This window comes from Trichosurus vulpecula, chromosome 3 (genome assembly GCF_011100635.1).
Source record: "Trichosurus vulpecula isolate mTriVul1 chromosome 3, mTriVul1.pri, whole genome shotgun sequence".
Lineage (NCBI taxonomy): Eukaryota > Metazoa > Chordata > Mammalia > Diprotodontia > Phalangeridae > Trichosurus > Trichosurus vulpecula.
The window spans coordinates 335490975-335513319 of NC_050575.1; the positions used below are offsets into that span (position 1 = coordinate 335490975).

The following is a 22345-nucleotide window of genomic DNA, read 5'->3' on the forward strand; positions in this document are numbered from 1 at the left end:
AATACATTTATTCTTCTCTTACTTTTTCTACTTCTAACAATCCTAGTTCACCAGCCCAGAAAGGAGGAGCTTCACTGGTCTATTTAAGAGAAATCAGGATTTTCTTTAAAAAAGTAAAACCTTTTGTAAACAAATTACTACAGACAGGACAAAACTCCAATTTTCAAACATCAAACTTTTTTCTACTTGTCTAAACTGCGGCAATCAGAAAAACAAACTATGGGCACTTAATTATGCTAAGGGGAAAGGTTAAAAACAAAAAGGAAAAACCAAATGACAAAACCTCCCCCTGTATCCTTCTAATCTCAAGGCCTCAAAAAGATATCTCCAGTGAATACAATAAAGGACATTTATTAAAGCTGCCAGGGACATTCACATATTTCCTCTATTCATAGCCACCTACCCAAGAGGAATAAAATGGAGGCCAAAAACCCCCTAACAAAAAACAGAGGCTTATAAACAAATCTCCTCTTTGCTGAGCACATCATCCTACAGATAAAAACATTGGGAGGTCCAGTACAGTGAAATGGATCTGTGGAACTTGCTGGATCATCAGCTCTCCATCAACATTCCTGAAGCAGGAATTATTTGTGGACATTTTAAAAGGTCATTTAAGAATATAATTATTCTCTACAGAAAAGAGCATTGCACAGCTTGAAAAACAGGGAGGGAGGTGGCACAGAGAGGGAGTCTGTTCTGATCACTGGATTACAAGTAAGAGAAAGGCATGGAAATCACCAGCCCATCAAAACCATAGCTGGGAGTGGTAAGATCTTCAAAGAGAAACGGGGTAGGTAGTGTGAGAAGGAGTAAAACAAAGGCATTTTACTTCCTGGACAATACATAACCCAACATTAAAAAACAAAAACTACACCCACAAAAGAGCTAGAGTATTGATTCTGTATTGATCCACAAGCAAGTGTTCACTTGGTTCCCATTGCTACTCCAGACAGCTTCCAGCCCCATCTTAGCAGTTTTCAGTAAGGGGGTGGTACGCAAATGAAGGGTTTAGGAAATAAGAATATTCTATTTTATTCCCAAGGTATCAAAAAAGGAACAGAGCATGACAAAGACTCAGGTCACTCAGTCTTCTAAACCTTATGCACCAGGATTAATGCTCTAAGAATCCATAAAAGATACAAGTTGTGGAGCTTTTTCAAACTCCCTTGGCAAGGAAGTTGGCTGTAGAGAAAAAGACCTGCTTTGGTGATGTTGTCTTGTGGAATTGCAGCCAACAAGCTGTCGACACAAACTTTACCCTGGGACGTTTGAACCAAATAGTTTTTGGAGTCCCAGAAAACTCTTAGTTGGTGCCATGATTTTGACAACAAGAAGACAGTGTCTTGATGAAAACCTAATCTCTATGGCTCTAACTGCAAATACCAAGAGCCTAATTCACTGTATAAAGAACTAATCCAGGGGTGGGGAACCTATGGCCTCAAGGCCACATGTGGCCCTCTAGGTCCTCAAGTGCAGCCCTTTGAGTGAATCCAGACTTCACAGAACAAATCCCCTTAATAAAAGTATTTGTTCTGTAAAACTTGGACTCAATCAGAAGACCACACCCAAGAACCTAGAAGGCCACATGTGGCTTCAAGGCTACAGGTTCCCCACCCCTGACCATGGAAGGAAAGAAAGTGAAAGGCCAAAGGGACAGTATGGTCAGCTGTTATAGGTAGGTCAAATACTTTGCAAATCATCTCCACAGCATAGAAAAGTCGAGTTAAAACCTCGTTCCATGCTTTGAAGTGAAACTACATACAGGAGGCTGAACCTTTAGGGTATTCTTAATGAAACTGGCAGCTGCCCACACTGCAGAGTGGGCTCCTTGTAACCAAAGGTGGCAATTTAGAATAAATGGAAAAAGTTAAATTCTGCTTCCTAAAATTGGAGCTGACCACTTCCTGTGACTGCACTGAGCCAGTCAATCATTTTATATATTTATTTTTCCCACACATTTCTACTTTTAAGTGTTCAAAAAAGAAAATTCGAGGTTTGCTACAAGGAAAAACATTCACACAGTTAGAACTGTCCAAAAGTGGAATGGGGCTACCTTAGGAGGTGGTCAGTCCTCTCTTTGTTTGGTCTCTAAGCAAAGACTGGATGATCACTTATTGGCTACGTGGCAGGGGAGATTATTGTTCAGGCACTGAATGGATGTCCTTTTCTAAACGAGATTCTGTGACAGTTATGAACTTTTCTAAGTGGAAAATAGGGAAATTACCAAAACTAAACATATTTCAAGTAGAAATGCATTAAATCCTTCTCCCTAACATGTTCCCATTGATAGGATCATGGATTTAGAGCCGGGAGCTGGACTGTGGAGGGCATCTAGTCCAACTCCCTCCTTTTACAGATGAGAAAACTGAGTTTCAGGGAAGTTAAGAGACTTGCCCATCCAAGTCACTGGACTACTACAAAAGTGGCAAGACTGGGAGCTGAGCGAATATTCTCTGACCCCAAATCCAGGAGCCTTTCCATTTCACAAATAGCTTTTTTCAGAGAATTATGGGACTTCAGAGCCACATAGCACTTTACTAATACATGATCTCATCTGATCCTTGAAATAACCCTATGAATAACAACAAAAAGGACAACACTGAATGAGGCTGAATGCAGTGAAACTATAATGACTCAATTTGAGCCTAATGAGTGCAGAAAACGCATCTTCTTCCTCTCTCTGCAGAGGTGGGGGCTGAGGAGCGTAGAACACTTCACACACGATAGATCTGGTTGGTTTGGTGGAACTTTTATCCTCTTGCATTCTTTTAAATTCTTTGTTATAAGGGATGGCGCTCTGAGTGGGGGAAAGGTACATGCAGTGCTGAAGGGAGGATGGATTTATTTGCAAATTAAGGTTATTTAAATGATAACAATAAAAAAAAAATTTTAAACCAATCCTGTAAGATAGGTCCTATAGTTATTGTCTCCATTTTAGAAATGATTAAACGGAGATACAAGAAGAATGACATGCCCACTGTCACACAGCGAGTGTCAGAGGGGAGAATTTAATCTGTGAATCCAGGTCCAGCACGCTTGCTCGCGTGCTCGCTCTCTCTCTCTCTCATATATATATATTTATATATATATATATATATGTATCATGCTAAATTGATTCTTTCAATATGAATCAACTCAACACTCATGAAGCGTGTATTGTTGCAGAGTTCTGCACCGGGCACCTTCTGCAAGAAGCCTTTTCCAGTCCTCCATCTCAATGTCTTCCCTCTGACTATTGGCAATTTATCTTGTATATCGAGTTTGCATATAGTTGTGATCTCCCTAATTAAGCTGGAAACTGCTTGAGATCAAGGACTGTCTTTTGCCCTTCTTTATATCTGTAGTGCTTGGCATATAGTAGATGCTAAATAAATGCATCTAACTAGAGAACCTGATGTAGAAAGTTTAGAAAAGACACCATCCCTTTCCTTCATGGAGTATAGTCTAGAAGTAACATGGGAAATGCTTCAAAAACCTTACGGTGCTATTAATTGTTAATTTAGCTGCTATTATTAATGGTAGTTATTATTTTTTATTATTAGTGGTAATGGTGGGAATGAGACAAAAACCTAAGTAATTAACACATATTTGGCTACCATTGCAGGAGAATATTGGGATATCTTGGCTATTGGTATTTTGTGAGACAAGAGGACAGAATTTTTGAAATAATATCTGTCCCAGAAAATCCAGGGCATATAGTCACCTCAGGCAGACAAAATGACCTATCAGTTATCAATATGGGGAAGCAAAAATACAGCCTGGAAAAGAAACCCTAAGATTCCTTCTCACTCCACACAAGTACAACACAAATTCTACACAGCTAAATTTAGAGTCTATTCGTCCCTCTGCATGTCCAAGATTGAGTCACTGTCACAGATAATTAGTACTCTTAAATGAGCATCCCATTTAACCATCAGAACTCAAGCATCTGGTGGTGGTGATGACAATCCTCTCTTCAACCTGTCTGGCTACAGTTAAATCCCACAGAGACCCTTGCAGTATTGGTTGTGCAGGCAGAAAATCCTTGGCTGTGTAGTTTGGGGCTTTACTAGTCCAAGATTCAGCTGCTGGAGATTCAGCAGGATGCACAACAGGGCTGAGGATTAAGAGGCATAAAGGTTCACTTCTGTCATGGATGATGGTCAGAGAAAATGATCAAATCCGTATATCTTTTAGCATGCCATCATACAGATTATATACTAGGTGCCTGTGAAGAGCTGAGGGGGACCTTCACACTGCCAAGGCTCTGCAGGCTCACTCTAATATCACTGATTGCCACTCTCATTTTCTGGGGATGCAATAAAGCCAAAGGCCTCAGATCCACATTCGTCTACCTACACACTAAGAGTGATGTACTTCTAACGAATGAGTCACGTTTGTACAGCTGTTCTCCTCCCCAGTTCATTCAGCTAAATTCAGTTTTCAAAATGTGTTTATGCATGTGTCAGTGAAATATGAAATAGTACGATAATCATCAGATTAATACCACATGTTTAAATTTAGCCTTCTGAAACCTAGATAATGTTGCACTTCAAAGGATTGCTTTTAACATATTTTTCAATGGGGTCTTGAAAGATATATCTTGGGATTCCAATAAAATAAGGAATTTGACTCTTTTTTATTTTTTACTCACCTGGAAAATAGCCTCATTTCTTTCTTTCTAGGCCAGTTGAGCACACACTGATTTAATGTTCCTAAATATAATAGATGTTATGTTGTCTTAAAAAGTGGGAGTATTATTGTATGGTAATAATCTTGGGAGATGTCATCAGGCCTCTCAACTTTACAATGCAGTGGAATATTTTTTCTTCCGAAAGTGAATGAATCCTGAGGTACCGGTATAGCAAAGCATACCTCCTGACAATCCTGCAGGAATTTCTGAAGATCCCTGTTGTCCTTCAGCCTCATCAGAAGCTCGCTGGCTGCCTCACGATTCTTTCTGTGTCTGCGGAAAAAAAACAGGAAAACAAAACACTGTGAAAAAGATCTGGAATTTACCAACTCATATCGACTTTCTTCCCTAGACCTTCTACTTTTATTTTTCTGGTTATCTAGTGATGAGACTAGCGATGGCAAAGGTTAGTTACAGAATATAGTCATTTAGAATTTTTAATGCACGATTTATGCCAAAACAAGTATGTTCAGCATTTATAATTAAGTGACAAAAAAAATGATGAAGATTGGTAGTATCTTTTCAGTGAAAAGGTCCAGATCAAGAGAGATTAAAATACTAGTTCAAGGTCACATAACAAATCCATTGAAAGAGCTGATTCCTAATCTTGAATTATCTCCATCAAATGAGTCATTCAAAGGCACTGGGTGAGCATGAACTATGCAACAGGGCTTTGCCAGGGACAATGCCCTTATGACGCTTATAATCAATGGTGAGACAGGACAAACACACATAAATGTACACATTTCTTCTGAAAAGATATAAATGCCTTGAAGTAAAAGAATGACTGGATCTTATCTTTGCAAACTTCCCACCTACCCAGAACAGTACCTAGCATACTAAAGCTTAATAAATACTTGGTGGATTGATTCCTAAAACATCTTTATTTAAGTTAATGCTATTTTTGAGTATGACATTTCTTTTGGGAGGAAGGACAAAAACCAAATTTGGAAAGTTAGAACCAATCCATCTTATCTTTGAGATAATTTAGTCCAAGTCCTCAACTTGCAGGGGAAAATGAATGCTCAGAGAGGATGGTGGAACCTAAACCACAATTCCCAAGACTCAGAAAGAGGCATGCTTAGCTATTAGTTTATACCACACTTTCCACAGTTTCCTTATCTATAAAATAGGGACAATAATAGTGTTCCAAGGTTGTTGTAAGGATAAAAGGAGATATGTGTAAAGTGCTTCGCAAACTTCAAAGTGCTCTATATACATGCTAGTCATTGTTGCTAAGGCTCATACTAGCACACTAAAGATGCATATCTGTATTCTGTTCATATACCCATCGTGGACCCTGGAGATGACTGCATTCACTGGGAAAAAAGCATTTAACCTTTCGGTACCTTGCGGTTTTCCACCTGAAATTGGATGCTGTGAAAAAGATTGATTTTCTGGGCTTCCAAAGCAATCAGGAAGGCTAACCTACAGTGTCCTGGAGAAGTAGAAAATAGTTTCAAGAATACAGTTCCCCAAATATTCTCATGCAGCCTGGGATATAAAGTTGTATGTAGGAATGGTAAAATTTAGTGGGAATGAACTAGACTACAAAGAGACTTGGGTTTTCAAGCTGATTCTAACTGTGAACTGCTGTATATTGCCAGGGCAAGTCACTGAGCTCAGTTTTTCTATATATCCAATGATGATAACATAACTTGCATCTTCCCAACCCTTAGGTAAAGAATTGATAACAATACCTAAGAAATTTGTTTCTTTTCTATCTTCTACAATGCAGAACTTCAAATAAGTGCAATTAAAAACTTGACTGACACCTAAGGAACTCTCGCAGATCAATGAAAGCCTACCGCGGCACTCTGCACCATGTGGACACTGAAATTAACACTAAATGAATGGCTACTTTTAAGGAAAGAGAATCACAGAATTTCTAAGCTGTTCTATAGCTGAGAGAACATCTGGTATATCTTCCTCCTCGACCCTTCTCACTTTGAAGGTGAAGCAATTAAGGCCCAGAAAGGGTGAGTTATCCACAGGTGAAGCAATAAGCTATAAAAGGGTCAGGATTAGATTTCAGGTTTTCTGGCTCCCTTTCCAGTGTTCCTTCCACTATATTCATTGCTTCTAGTAGTAATGATGCTATTGCTTCATTCTGGGGTGACTGAAGGAAAAAAAGCAGGTCAGCAGTGTCAAAAGTATATCAGAGAAAGGTCAAATCAGAGAAATTATAAATGGGAAAGATAGAGGAGTGTATGACTCAGCCCCCTAGGGGATAACATCTTACTTTTAAAAAGCTCAAAGGGTTTCTACATCCTTAGGAGGAGAGATCTCAATGTACTCATGTTCCTTTGGGAAAACTCTGGCTAAAGGAAATGTACCCTTCCCACCCCAATTTCATCATGGAGAAGCTAGGGAGGACCAGGAAGGCATAGGTGGGGAAGTGGGGGTGGGGGGAAAGTGGAAGGAAAAGATATAAGCCATCTGAAAATGCAAACAGACTGATCAGTGGTGAAAGAGAAAACCAAAAGAGGAAGATTAGGAGAATAATCTTCCGGCCAAATAGACGTGAAGGTGGAAATCACCTCCTTTTAACTTGTATACTCTTGAGGTACAGCTATCATAAGATAAAGGTTAAAACATAAAGACAGTTGGAAGGGATTTTGAACTAGGGAACACTTCGGGAGTTGAATGTGATTCCTATTGGAAGACCCCTTTGGTTTTGGTGAGCCAGAAGGGCCAGAGTGGGTCCCAGAGGAAGAAAGGGAGCTGGCTGCTTAAGGTTTCTTAAGAATGAAGCTTCCGTCTAATCAGTCCAGCCAAGCTAACCAAGAGTTAATAGGAAGCCACTGGAATTCAGAGCACTGGGAAGGGTAGAGGGAGCACATAGAGGCAGACTGACATTTTAGGAAAACCACTTTGGCAGCTGTGTGAGAGATGCATTAGAGAGGGAAGAAATATGAGGTATGGAGACCAAATAGATCTCCAAATACACCAAACTGCAACAGTTCATCTGAAGGATGATGAGGGCCTGTAAAAGCGTGATGGTTATGGTTGGAAAGATGTCATAAAGGTAAAATGGCAAGATTTGCTGATAGATTGGATATATGGGGGTGAGAGTGAGGAGTTGAGATTGATACTGAAGCCATGAGCCTGAGTGACTGGGAGGATTGTAGTACCCTCAATGGTAACAGGGATGTTGTAAAGAGAAGAGGCAAAGGGGTGAGGGAAGGAAGATAATGAGTTCAATTTTGGACACGTTGAGTTTGAGATGCCTAAGGGATATCCAGTTTGAGGTGTCCAAAAGCAGTCAGTGGTATGGGAATGAAAGTCAGGAGAGATTACAGCTGAATATATAGATAAGAGAATCATCTGTACAGAGGTGAAAAAACTGAACCCATGGGAGCTGATGATGTCACCAAGTAAAAGAGTATAAAGGAAAAAGGAAGAAGACTCAGAACAGAGCCTTGGGAGATACCCACAGCGAGTGGGAACCATACAGATTACGAATCAGTTAGGAAGGAAGACAGAGGAGGAGGACAGGCAGATAACGAGAACCAGGAAAGGAGAGAGTCATTAATTTAGACACGTGAGAAGATGCTAGAGGAGGTGATCAAGCTGAGTCAAAGCTACACAGAGAGGTCAAGAAGGATGAAGATCAAGAAAAGGACATTAGATTTGGTCATTTTAAAGTCAATTTCAGTTAAATGATAAATCCAGAAACCAGGCTGCAGAAGGTTTAAAATAGAGAGGGAAATGGAGGTACCCAGTATAAATGATTATCTCAAGGAGTATCAAAGAAAAAATCAGGAGAGATAGAGGAGGACAACACTGGGATGGTGAAGGGCAATGAGAGAAACTTCAATAGTTTAACTGCATCTTTATCTTGCTTCAATATGTTAGAGATCTGTAACCTCAATGATGAGCTTTATTTTTCCTTAAATAAAGATTGAAACTCCTCTATAACCTAGTAGCTTTTAAAGAGCTGCAAGGTCTGAAAAATTCATCCACCTGTGGCCAAATTGATGAACCTCCAAATTTATCTAGACACGTAAATCCATCACTAGGCCCATAAGTGAAACCTTTCCAGCTTGGCAGAGTCAAGAGAACCCAGGGTCACCTTCATGATACAATGGTAAACTGTAATAAGATGTTAGATCAAGGTTCTCAAGTTTTTATGTATCATGGACTCCCTCTGAAAGGCAAGGGAAGCCTTTCACACCCTTCTCAGAATGATACTTTTAAATGCAAAAAAAGGAAACCAATTATACTGAAATACAATTATCAAAATATTTTTGAACACGTTCAAGAACCAGGTTATGAACCCTAGCTTTCAAGTCTTCAATGAAACAAAAAACCCAAATGCATTTCCTTTGATTAGAGAGCTGGGATTTAATCCTCAGGAGCATCCATACACCAAAACCTCCCTATTCTTTAAGGGCTGTAAGCAAACATTCAAGCTGATTCCAGGAATTTGTGACAGGTCAGAAATAAGACCTAAAATCTTTGCCACTAGCCCACAGCTATTATAACCTCCCCTTCCCTCACAGTGCATCTTATAAACTTGTTTTTAATGCATGCTGACAATTTTGAGAAGATTTCAAGCTTATGAAAGGCAGTGTATTTCTGCTTCAAGCATTGTCTGGGGAAATTCAACTAGGTAAACATTTGGAAGTGTTTCTTGTTCAACCACCAACTCTTTAAAAAATTCAACCACAGACTTAACCATTGTCAGCTCTGGTGTACTGTCTGTTTTGGTTTTTTTTGGTGCTTAAATACTTTTTCAATAGTATTTTATTTTTTTCCAATTACATGTAAAGATAGTTTTTAACATTTACTTTTATAAAATTCTGAGTTCCAAATTTTCCTCTCCCTCCTCTCCCTGACAGCATGGTCTTTTTTTTTTTTTAAGTATAATTGTCAAGATGGGGAGAGAGAGATAGGATAACAGTGAATAATTACCAAATGTCCAGTGAAATTAAACCAGGAGGGGGCAGCTAGGTGGCACAGTGAGTAGAGCACCAACCCTGGAATCAGGAGGACCTGAGTTCAAATCTGGCCTCAGACACTTGACACACTTACTAGCTGTGTGACCCTTGGGCAAGTCACTTAGCCCCAATTGCCCTACCTTCCCCCCTCCAAAAACAAACAAAAAAGAAACTAAACTAGGAGAAGGGCGAAATGAATAAGAAATGAAGAGCTACTCTGAGACAGTGCTCTGAGGAGTGAGAAAATCAGGTACAGAGGGACCAGGGGTATCACTGAATCAGGAAATGCTTGGCACAAGGGATTGCTGCGTAAATGTTTGAAAGTGCTTCCCAACAGTGGGAACAGGAAGCAGACTCCTTGAAGGTCAAAGCAAAGCTGTTTAATGGACTCGAATGCAGGGAATCTGTTGAGAACACTGGGAACTTATTAGAACCTTGCTATGGTTGTCAGGATGCTTTTAACAAGGTCTGCTTTGTGGGGTTATTGGTGTCTCTCCCAAGTAGTGTACAGTAGAATTTTTTTTTTAAATCAATATGGGAAAAAAAAAAGACAATTTGCGCTCCAAGCCAGGTGGTGTTTATAAGAGAACAGAGGATCCTAGGTGCCTTGCACAAGCAGGCTTGGTGATTTTAAAGTTGGAGATTTTCTGTGGAAATAAGGAAGCCAGGTGCTGCATGGACATTGGATACTGAGGGTCTTTTCTCCAAAGAGAGGAAGGCTTTACTCTCAAAAAAAAAAAAAGTTATTTTGGGTCAAAAACCCTGATTTCTTGTTCTCCCAGACATTGGAGTGAGTCCTGGAATTTTTCTTTAGTCTTTAATCATACCCCCCAGGAAGAATACAACTAAAAGCTCTATTTTTCCATGTAGGCCCAGGCATCTATAAATACCACTAACACTGCTCAAAGCTGTAAGAGTCCAGGCTTTCTTCCTGTGCTTTTTCATCTCAATAAACTTAATAATTCTGCTTCCTAACTAGCTCAACCACAGTATTCAAGTGATTTTATACCAAAGGATTAGACCCAAGGGATTTAGGTATTTATTTTGCTTATACCCATAAAAATGTCTGTAACTCATTGGCTTTTGTATTTTAAATGTAACAAGTGCCATGTAGGGTCAACTCCTCATCTGAGGATATGAAATTGAAATCGGAATCTAATTGGCATCAGGAGAAAACATAATTGAAAGCCCAAAAGATCACCCCATTTCCTGGAAGAGAGACAAAAACAAATCTTTTCTTGTGTTCCCAAATGTTTTACTTTCTTTTTAGTTCTTCCCTTTTATTAAAAAAAAAAAAAATCTTCTGGAAGCTGCTCTAGGCTTTGATGAGATCTGGTTCTTGCTTAAGCAGGGGTCCAAAACCTGCTGAAAGCTTCTGTCACGCTCAAGAGGATCCTTGTTGCCAGGTACCACCTGCTCTCATCCCCTCTGCACCTGCTGTACACTTAGGGCCAGTGTGGAACAAACAGATAAAATGGAAAGGCAGCCAGGAAGCTAGAAATCTGTTAGACACTACATCTAAAATGTCAAGGCCAATTTGCTATAGACCTGTACTGTATCCATCTACTATGGAAGGAAGGTAAGATGGCATATTCTTTTTAGGGAGTGACATGCTTTGTGACATGCTAAGAATACTTTGCCTTCTCTTCTACAAGACTACTGGTGTTTTTAAACAATGTGGATCGGGGATTCTTAACCTAGGTTCCAAAGACCCCTCAAGGCATTGGTAGATAGATTTCAGAGGGTCTGTGAATTAAAAAATAAAGGAATCAAAAAAGAAATAAAAACATATAAAACTGTATTTTGGTCTTCTTGGTAATCAATCAATAACCATTTATTCAATGCCTACTATGTGGTAGGCACAGTGCTAATCTTGGGCCTTATATTTTTATTTTATGTCTTCTGAAACATAATTTTGAGAAGAAATTCCTAGGCTTCACCAGTATGACAAAGTTTTCCATCACACAAGAAAGGGTTAAAACCCCTGACGTAGATGGATGAGACTATGATTAAAATGCATCTTCCTCCTCGCTTTAAAGAGAGGGAAGAAATTCCTCCTCTGTACCACCCCCCCAGTCCTGCCTTGTAATTGTGGTTGGGGACTCAAGTTTAAAAAGGGGGAAGATTGTGTTCCTAGGACTCACATTCCAAATAATAAGTATCCACTATACCACCGGTTGGCTTCAGCATATAGCAGGAACCCTAGGATATCCGACTGGAATCTTCTTGAAGACTGATTCAATTCACTCATTCTCTCACCTCGACAATGAGGGTGTTTTGTTTATTTTTTTTTTATAAACTGGCTTAAACTGGATCCAGAAATCATCTGGTTGAAAGCAGGCCAGGGAATATAGTGAATTATCAGGACAGTGGAGACAAAGAAGAGAAATGGAATATCCTAGCACAGGGGGTAGGGCTCAGTGAAGCCGGCCCTTGGGGGCCAGAGCAATTATCTGTCCCTGACCTTCCCAGACTTTGGTAATGAGGGCAAGGTGAGAACCTGGTGCAAAGATCAAATGAGGCAAATTGTCCTTCGGCACAGGAAAAAATTCTTTTAGGAACAGAAAAAGCACACAACCCTGGTGAAGGAAGAAAGCCTTTTCTCTCTTCATGAAAGAGATACTGTTCCAATGTCATCTAAGCTGACTTTGCAAGAGATGCCAGATAAAAGTTCTTTGTACCTTGGAAAATGCTGGCTTTGCCAAGGGGGCAGGACAAGCAGACCAACCTTCCCCTGTACTTCAGAGGGAGCATCCCATGGAGAGGGAAGGAGATGGGGGAAGAGGAAGGGGGAGAAAGAGGGGAGGGTGAACGTGGGCCTCGCTGGGGAAACTCCACAGCAGTGGGACCTCAGTTAAACCTGGTTCTCAGGCTCCCTTCCTGTTGTATCAATGCCTTGAATGCTAATTGTCCCAGGGTCATGGACTCTTACCTGACTGCAATTCAGCATGCTGGCTCTTACAACATTTGATTAAAGATCAGCTATGTTTTGTTTCTGAAGCTCTTGATTTTCTATTATTCTTTATAATGGCCTTGTTCTGAAAATCCTAGGTTGCTAAATTATCATCCTTACTGATTTACCATGGAACTTTAGATGATGCCTGCAATTAATACCGAGCAGGCAAATCTACACCTATGCCTTTTAGCACAGAGTCAGTGGGATGTTCAAGACCTGAAAGTGTGAGATTTGCATAAACCGCCAAGAATGCTGTACCTATCATCGATCGAGTCCACCTTCTCCTGGATCTTGTCTGAATTGATGTTCCCGTCACTGACCAGTCTCCGACCTGTCTCTACAACCGCATTGATCTTTTCCTCATTGGCATCCATTGTGGTCATGAAATCTTCTTGCTTTTTAATTGCTGCTTCTGCAGCCTCCAAGGTGGTGGGCATTTCAGTGTGGGCCAAAACATACTCCTTTATAAAAAATAACCAAGACAAGAACAGTAATCAGAAACTGTATTCAGTGCATTCCATACACAAAAATAATTTCTACTCTTTGTCAGACATGGGATCATCCCTCTCAGTACTTGTCAAAAGTCTGTGTACAAAATTCTGTGCAACTATTGATTCCTGACACTGGAAAGGTAATTTATTTAAGTAATAAATGAAACTAAAACCAAAGTGATGTTAATTTATTCATTTTCATCAGCAATTAAGTGTCATCATTAGATTGTCGCCTACTTCAGGGCAAGGACTGTCTTTTACCTCTCTTGTACCCCCCAGGTCTTAACACAGTATGGGGCACGGAGCAGGTATCTAATAAACATTTACTGATTGTTTTTTTAATCTATAATGGGTGTGCTGAGTGAAAAAGGTAACGGAGGCTTTGAGTAATGGTACATATAGACGCATCTTCATCCCTCTGTGTCAGACACTAAGAGTTATACCCTCTTCCAAACAATCATAGATTCTGAGTTGGATCACACAAATAGTCTAGACCAACATATCTGCCAACTCATCCAAATCTTGTTTAGAACTTCAATGAAGGGGATACCCTTCTACTGTGGTACAGTAAAAAAGAGGATCCAGAATAAAAGGGCCTGGGTTCATATCCTGTCTCTCATGTGTGTCCCTGGACAAGTCACAAGTGTGTCATAAGGGAAAGAATGGGTCAGACTTCTAGATGTAAGACCTTGGTTAAGTCTCTTAAATTCTCTAGACCTTAGCTGTTTCAACAGTAAAACGGGGGTGTTGGACTAGAAATCAGGGGTGAGGAATCTGTGGCCTCAAGGCCACAGGTTCACTGCCCCTGGACTAGATGGTCTCTGAGGTCCTTTCCAGCTCTGTCTAGATCTATGACTCAATGATCTCCTGAGGCAGTCCATTCCACTAGTTCTAATCATTAAGGAATTTTCCCACAGAAAAAAAGCACCTTCCTTTGCCTGACTTCCTGCCATATTATCTCCTAAGGGAAAAGAATAAGTCCCCTGACATTTTTAACTATACTCAGCAACATTTCCCCCCAAAAAGATCCCATCTACTAAGGATGCTGCACAATCTCTGAGTTGCTCTGGGAACTCCCCGCCCCCACTGCCAAAGGTGGGAGGAGCCAGCCAATCCACAAAAATTTTACTCTCTGAGGTTCTCCATGGACAAGATCCCTTATTCTGGTGTATAGGCCAGAGAATATACTTGAATTCTTCCCAAAACCCATCAGCACTCTGTAAAAGCAGGACAAAATTCCAGATACTTGACGGGGTTCCAGATCTAGAGCTAAAAAGGACCTCAGAGAACATATACTAACAATGATTACAACAGCAGGCTTGCAAAACGCTTTGCTTACATCTCAATCGATCCTCACAAACATCCTTTGAGGTCGATGGCTATTATTATGAGGAAATGGAGAGGTTAAAGTGCCTGGCCCAGGATCAAACATCAAGCACTTAAGAGGCATCCAAGAGCAAGGAGGAGTCTAACACAGTCCCTCTTCCTAGCACACTACCTTTCTGGATGTCCTGGTCCCTGTGGTAACAGCTATCTACACAAATATTAAGAACAGCATGCTTTGATATATGTAAAAGCTACCTCTAACTTAGTGCATTGAAACGGACTTGGAGCCAAAGTACCAAGCAAAAGTTTGGGAGGTCAACTGTGGTCTACACGTCATAGGAAAGGAAGGTTTGCCACCAGATTTACCTGGTTATTAAGAAATGCTTCTGCTTGCTTTGTATCCCTAAGGAAAAGCTGGTATGCATGGGACTGAGAGAGGAGGTTTTGCCTGTTCTCCCACATTTTGTGGAGCTCATTCCATCCGGTGTCCAGAGCCTGCAGACGCTGCCGAAGAAACATGTACTGAGCATCCGTCTGTCCCTGGGTCACCATCTCGCCCATGTCCCTCATCTTCTGGTAGTCTTCCTCATAGTTGTCGATCTCATTCTTGATGTTCTCGTGCTGCGTGAGGAGCTTCTCGGCTTCTGTAAGCGTGTTTGGCATATCTTCTGACGCGATCGCTGTCTGGGTCCTGGACAGCCACGACTGGAAGTCATCCAAGTCCCGAAGAAACTGCTGTAGCTTGCTGGCTTCTCCCAAGGAGGCCTCTCGGTTCTTCAGGGTGGTCTTCATCTCCTCCCATACATCACTGATCTCGGCCAGTCTTGACAAGATGGCTTGGGCCTGGTCCGGATGCTCAGACTCTAGTTTCTCTGCCTCCTTCTGAAGGTCACTCAGCTTTGCCTCGATGGCAACCAAGTCTCGCTCCATGCCAGTCAGCTTTCTCTGTAGGGCCATGACGCCTGCCAGGTCATTGCCTAGGTCCTGTGTAGATTCAATAACTTTGGTCTTTTCCCTTATCCAGGATTTGGTTTCATTGCACTCAAGATGGTAGTTCTGGATACTCAGGGCTGATAGGAGGGCATCTTTCTTCCTGTCTACTAGTTCTCTGAACTGGCTCCACCTATAAATGAAAGAGAAGAGAATTAAAATGAAACAAAATGCTGATATTTGGATACTAAAACCAAAGGCAAAGTTAACCCTGGGATTTTTCCCAATAGAGAAACACCTGCTGAACTAGACTACTGGCCCTCCTGCCTTTTTGTCCCCCTCCACAAAACAATGAGGTCATTTAGTATGGGAGTGGCTGATATTATGGAAACAGAATGGCGACGGATGTCATATAAACTGACTTAACTACAAAAGAAAAAGCACCTGTGAAGAGTTAATGCCCCAACAGCTACAAAACACCTGTCTTCGAATAGTCTGTGACATTCCTTGTTCATGACACATTAAATCCTTGTGTGAAGGACAGCTAATGAACCCAAGGGTTGACGCTGGCTCTTAGAACTAGGTCTTTTCTGTATTTCTGCTCAAATGTGATTACTCGGTAGGAAAGTAAGGCATGGATAAAGGTCTGGCTTTAGAAGAATTATCATGGACTTGAAGTCACTTGAAGTCTAAAAATCATCAATATCTTGTTTGAGATAATAACTGAGAATGGGAGGTAATAGTTTAACTATCCTCCTCCCACACCTTTATTCCTATGATGGAGTACTGGTAAAAGACTAAGAGAGAGTAACAAGGTGAGAGGGTGAGATAGAGAAACTAGAGAGAGAAAGAAAGGAAATGGAAGGGAAATCTGAAATAGGACGTGGGTTGCCTTACCCCTCACAGTCCTACCCCAAATGATTCTTCCCAGTAAATCAGGAAAAGTTACATATGCAAATGATAATACCATTAATAAAATAGTATGATACCTGATAGGAAGATGAAATGTTTGAACCCATCTTTCCTCACTGTACTGAGGTCATTACAAACACGAAAGACATGCCCTGGTCTCATACCAACCTTGTGTTGAGTTTGTCTTGCTGGGCCTTAATTTCCTTCTCACTTGGGTGGCCACTGTGCATTAGCTGTCGTGCAATCTGGTTCACCACTGCAACCCGTGATGCCTGATTGTTCATTTCAGGCTCCAAGCTTTCAAATCTGAAAAAGGAGATTTTTCAATGGCATTAAAGTTCCTCCATTACTGAGAAGTGAGTGGTAACCATGAGGACACAACCCTCAACTTGGTCTTACCTATGCTGGATAACCTCCAGGTCTTCTAGCTTCTCTGGAATCTGCATGTTGTTAAGCCACTGTTCCTTTTCATCTATCCAAAGCTCACAGGCATCCGCCTCACTGAACATCTTGTACAGAGCTAGGGTGTCCTGGAGTGCCTGCTTCCTCAGCCGTGTGAGCTCTGCCACCTCTTTATATCTCTCTTCAATTCCAGACAACCTGCCTCGCACATCAGGAGACTCAGCATGCTCTTGGGGCAGGGCATTGGCTTGCTCATGCAATGTGTCAATGGTTGGCCTGTAGTTAGCGATCTCTTCAGCTACATCCTTATGTTTCTTGACCAAGGACTGTGTTGAGTACTCATCGTGGCCCACGTCGCTGCTGGAGACAATCTTGAGGATATCCAACATCCAGGCATCAATGTCATCAGCATCTGCTTGGAACTGATGGAGAAGAGAGGCTTCCTCCAGGCGCTTTTTCCGAATAGCTGAAAGTTGTTCCAGGTTAGCCCACTGCTCCCGGATATAAATGATTCTCTCTCGGATTTTCTCAGAACCAAAGTGTTCTTCAGTGATCATGTCTTCCCCTTCCTTGATGGCCTGCTCAAAGTGGCCACTGCGTCCACTCATCTCATCCTCAAACGCCTTGTGCTTGCTGAGCAGGCGGACAACACTGGTCAGGTCTTTCCCATAGTCATCTGAGGACAGGATCTTCTCTTTCTCTCTTATCCAGCCTTCCTCTTCTGCCATTTCCCAGAAGAACTTCCACAGGCGGCGAGATTCCTCGAGGCGAGCTCGCCGCTCAGCTGCCAACTGGCAAAGCTCTTGGTAACAAAACTCCATGTGGGCTACCCTATCTCGGATGACTTGTGGGTCACATGGTTTGTAACCTGTTTGAGATATGAGAAGAAAAGTGAAGGTGTTCAGAATATGTAGCTTAGGTTTCTTGCTCATTTGGAGGCAAGAGGCAATACCTTTGTTGCTGGCAGGACTTAACATGGCCTCTTTGCTAACTAGAGTTGGGTGAAAGTGCTCCCTCTGTGTTAGAAAAAAAAATCTCATGTCCAAGTCACTCAAGAACTAAGAGGGCACATGAGTCAATTTTGTTTCTAAGGGATGTCATACAATAAATCTTCTCAGAGAATACTGACCCAGTATGATAGGATGCTGGATGGGAAAAATAAATGGTTTTCTTAGCAGCTACACAAGGTCATGGGGACATGGCCAAACCAAGTGTAGCTTTAGTGAAGCTTCATTACTGAACATGAAAACGTAATTAACATCAAGTTGGATTTGGAGATTTGGCAGCAAAGGAGGAGAAAGCGGGGTGAGGAAGAGGGCATTCCTCTGTTTCTCACTCCATTGCATGAATTCAAGATAGATGGTAAGCGTATCAATCAAACTACTCTCTCCAGACTGCACCTTGCCCCCCCACCTCCATTTGCATTACTTGATAAGTTCAAAGAACAGCAGCAGAGAAACTACACTACAGCTTAATATTGTCAAAAGTATAAAAGTCCCATTTCCCTCCCATCAGACAGAAATTAATGGGAGGTTTCTCTTCTCCCATTTTTGGTGGCTAGGAGGTGTCAGCACCTCTAACAGTCAAAGAATCCTCCCTTACCTTCACCATCTGTAGCAAACTTCTGAGCAGAGGCGTTCACACCCCTCACCCTTTCTGCCTGGATACCAATGTCAGCTTCAACCAGAGCATGTTTTTGCAACAAGTCTTCCACACCTAACAAATGTTTGCCATAGTCTTGAGACAAGAGCAGCACCTATGCAAGAAAGACAGTGAAAAGATATGAAGTCACATGTTTGTTTGTTTAAAAAAGCAACAACAACAAATGCCAACTCAATGATGTCAAGAGAAGGGAGCAGAGTATCTGAAAGAGAAGGGTTCATGTGAAAGCACCAGTCTCAGTATCCTCACCTACCCCACCTCTGGATGAGCTAAGAAGAGTAAGAGCAAAGCTGCTCCCTTCTAACCAACCCACTCATTTCTAAATTCTTTGCAGCCTGGCTTCCAACCCCCCCACTCAAATGAAACTCCTCTGTCTAAGGCTACTGGCAATCTTTCCATTGCTAAATGTGATGGCCCTTTGTCTTTCTTCTTTTTTCGGATTCCAACATCTCTGCAGCATTTAACTTCTCAAACTGACCCTGTCCAAAATAGAATTCATCAGCCTTCCCTGTAAACCCACCCTCAACCCAAATTCTCTATTTTTGTTGAGGAAAAAACCATCCTTATGGGTACCTGGTTCACAATCTTGGTCATTCCCTACCTCTTGCTGTTTCTCCCACCTACATACTATCATTTTGTGGCTTCTCTGTTTACAACATCTCTCACTTAAGATTACTGTAATAGCCTAATTGGTCTCCTTGCTTTCAGTCTCTCCTCTCTGCAATCCATCCTCCAAAAAGCTGCCAAAAAAACCAAAAAACCTTTCTAGGGCACAGACCCGAAGATGCCATTCTCATATTCAAAAACCTTCAGGGGCTCCCCAAGGCCTCTAGAAGAAAACACAAACTCATCATCTGGGAAAAGTGAATTCAGGTCTTCCACAATCTGGTTCCAACCAACTTTTACAGACTTATTTCCATTGCTACTGTAACTGAGTCTTTCCTCAAGTTATGCTGTATTATGTTTATTTGAGTTTACGTTATATTTGTCTAGAGAAAAGCAAATTTTCTTCAGGGCATGAGTTGTTTTATTCTTGTCTTTATGTCCCCAATGCTGAACAAAGTGTTTTGCGCATAGAAAGCCCTCAACAATCAATATTTGTTGAGTTCAATCCCCCTACCCTCCCAACATACTCCTGAAGGAGTCACTAATGAAGCAACCAAAAGGAAAAAATAAAGGAGGTGCCAATGAGAGGATAAACTACCTTGGGAGTAAATCAAATTAACACTAAAAGATGCATGGTAGCTACCGATTTAAAAAAAAAAAATAGAAAAATCACTATCTTAAGCAAGTTTTAAAAATTCCAAAATGTAAACTAAATCTCAAAAGCAAAATACAAAAACACCTCACCCCAACCAAAAACTATCTTAGCTAGCTACGAATAAAAAGGCAAAAGGAAATGAAGTAGCATAATGATTTGTTGGAGACTCAGGATACTTCGTCTCTATGTTTAACAAGTCTCTCTTAGTAGCCTTAAATGGATGTTCCCTTTTGTTAAGGGCTTATGGACCTGTCCTTTCAAATATTTCTAGAATCCCCAAGACAAATATGTACTTGTCACTTGTAAAATGAAACTCTGCACTAGAGAGATCAGTATGAAATGACACACCATACCATGATCAAAATGTCAATTTTGGATATTATAATCAATAGGTGTTGGCCAACTTTTAAAATTCATGGTTGAAGGCAGATAGATGGCTCTTCTATGCTCATTCTCTGCTTCTTCAATAAGCCAGTGCCAAAAACAGTGTCGCATATATAATTTATTTTGATTAACTGTGATTTTATCAGTATGGACACTCCCTTTAGCAACGATGACTGCAACCCACTCATGCTTTAGCAGACAGATGGCTATGGCAAAAACTTATCAGCTAATGGCCATCTTTATGGCAATGAACTTCCCTAAACTTAGCAACATTGGTCCTTGGACAACAAATATGGCTCATTGCCAGCTCCGTATGTGAAAGTCATCGACTCTTGGTAGAACTCCGTTAAGAGTATGTGCCCCATTGACAAAACTGCTGAAAAATCAAGGTTGACTTTGTAACAGGGGCCTTTGAATGTAGCAGGTGTGCAACAAACATTTGATAAGCTGGTTGAAATGGAACCAACCAAATTGAAACTAAATTTCTAGGATATCATCCTGAAATCTTTACTCAGCTAAAACTTAGACCCAATGTTCATATTGCTACCTTTTAGGAATATCCTACTAAGATGTGTCATACTACTTGAGAATATTTAAAATCTAGAGCAATGGGAAATTAGACAATATTTTATCCTACTGGGGATAGGTCTTAATAATTTGTATTATTATTAAATACTATCATTATTATATTAAATTATTATTAAATAATTAATAACATGGCCTCTAAAGTCTGTTGAGAGAGACTCTAGCAAAAAGAACACGATGACCCTGAGCCAGGGCCAATGTCTTTAAAATGTCCTTCACCTATCAATGAAGCTAACTTCCTTCTACTAGGAATTCTGCCCAGATATGCATAATGTCCTAAAGACCTATACTGGATAAATAGTAATGGGTGCAGGGCTATTGTTTGGAAAGAACGGTAAGAGTTGTATAAATCATCATTTTTCATACCACCATCTACGTACATTCCCCACTTTGTTTACTTCTCCTAGGAGATCATTTGCAAACTACATGTCCCTTCACTGTTTCATTATGTTTTCTCTCATTCACACTAATGCAAATAGAGAAGGTAGTGGTTCAAGGGTAAGGATATACAATGTACAATATACAATGTGCAGATGAGTCTAGTTTTCCCAACAGCAAAATCTAGTTGGGCTTTGCAGACTGTCTACAAATGCTAGAAATCCTACCTTCATTTCATCCATCCAATCCATAATGTAAAGCATTTCCTGGAATATCTTCTGAAGTCCCAAGTTCATCTCAAGACGCTGTCTTCGAGCCCTGAGCAGCTCCAGAAGGTACTCCCATAAGCGGATGACATTGTCCTTCCTTGCTGTGATACGCTTGATGTCATGGTAATTCTCAGCTTCCAGCTCTTTGGCCACAGCCACCACAGCCTGGACACGTTCCTCATAGGCAGCAATGTCTGTCTCAATAGCCTCATGTTTTTTAGTGGCAGCTTCCACAGCTGGAAGGTCAAATCCGAAGTTGTCCTAAGAGAGAGCACGAGAGTTTTGGGAAAAGAACCTCATTTCCTAGGGTCCCAACCCATGTGACTCCAGCCATGTCATTCATGTAGCCTTTCTCCCAAATTACCTCTTCTCCATCTTGGCTTTGTAGAGGGAAAGGACAGATCACACATGTTACTAATTGGTCAGGGTTTTGGAAACATTAATATATAGGTCTAAGGCCAGTAGTGATTTATGCTGGGCAAGTCTAAAAGTCAGATACAGCTTTTTGTGAGGCTTAAATATCATTCCATGAAGACTTCCCTGACCTTGGTTATTATTTGTCTCTACCTTCAAATTACCTTATATTAATTCAAAGGTGTCCCTGTGTTATTCATTTTATTTTTGCATTTTTACAGATGTCCAGTGAATATAAACTCCTTGAGGGTAGGATTTTATTTTTCTGTTTATGTCCCCAGCATCTGTATTGCTTAATAAAGGGTTGCTGAATTTACTGAATTTGCTTCACTATAAGCAATTGCCCTGGCCAAGGGTGAGCTGCTTTAAGAGCCTGTGGAAAAGAGGGAAGTTTTTTGTACTTACTTACAAATGTTGAGTTGTATACACATACCCGCTAACTTTAAACAAAGAATGTCTGTGCTACTTCCAAACAAATGAAAATTTAGATCAAATGGAAAAGAAACTGAATTAAGTGAGGTAAACATCCTCTTAAAAGATGACCTCAAGGGGTTATTCTGTCTCTTGGCTTCTATGAAAATAAAGCCTATGTTGATGATCTCTGATCCTTCATCAGATAGGGTAAAATGAGATGATATTTGTAAAGTGCTTAGCACAGAGCTTGGTACACTGTAAGTGCTTAATAAATGCTTGTTCCTTCCCCTCCTCCCCTTCCCTTTGTCTAAGCAAAAACTGCTGGCTTATTTGTATAAAGCATATA

The 22345-nt window shown here is 40.8% G+C and overlaps 1 protein-coding gene across 5 annotated transcripts in view; it reads right to left on the bottom strand.

The window, feature by feature from the left end:
- The window catches only part of SPTBN1 (spectrin beta, non-erythrocytic 1), a 280165-nt gene that overhangs the window by 38765 nt on the left and 219055 nt on the right, over positions 1 to 22345 (bottom strand). For all 5 annotated transcript variants that reach the window (XM_036748781.1, XM_036748782.1, XM_036748783.1 and 2 more), the window contains 7 exons: positions 21130 to 21432; positions 18235 to 18388; positions 16630 to 17500; positions 16399 to 16536; positions 14755 to 15511; positions 12830 to 13032; positions 4855 to 4945 (listed from right to left, as the gene is read on the bottom strand). In XM_036748781.1, the coding sequence (XP_036604676.1) occupies positions 4855 to 4945; positions 12830 to 13032; positions 14755 to 15511; positions 16399 to 16536; positions 16630 to 17500; positions 18235 to 18388; positions 21130 to 21432 (2517 nt within the window). The remainder of the gene's footprint in view (positions 1 to 4854; positions 4946 to 12829; positions 13033 to 14754; positions 15512 to 16398; positions 16537 to 16629; positions 17501 to 18234; positions 18389 to 21129; positions 21433 to 22345) is intronic.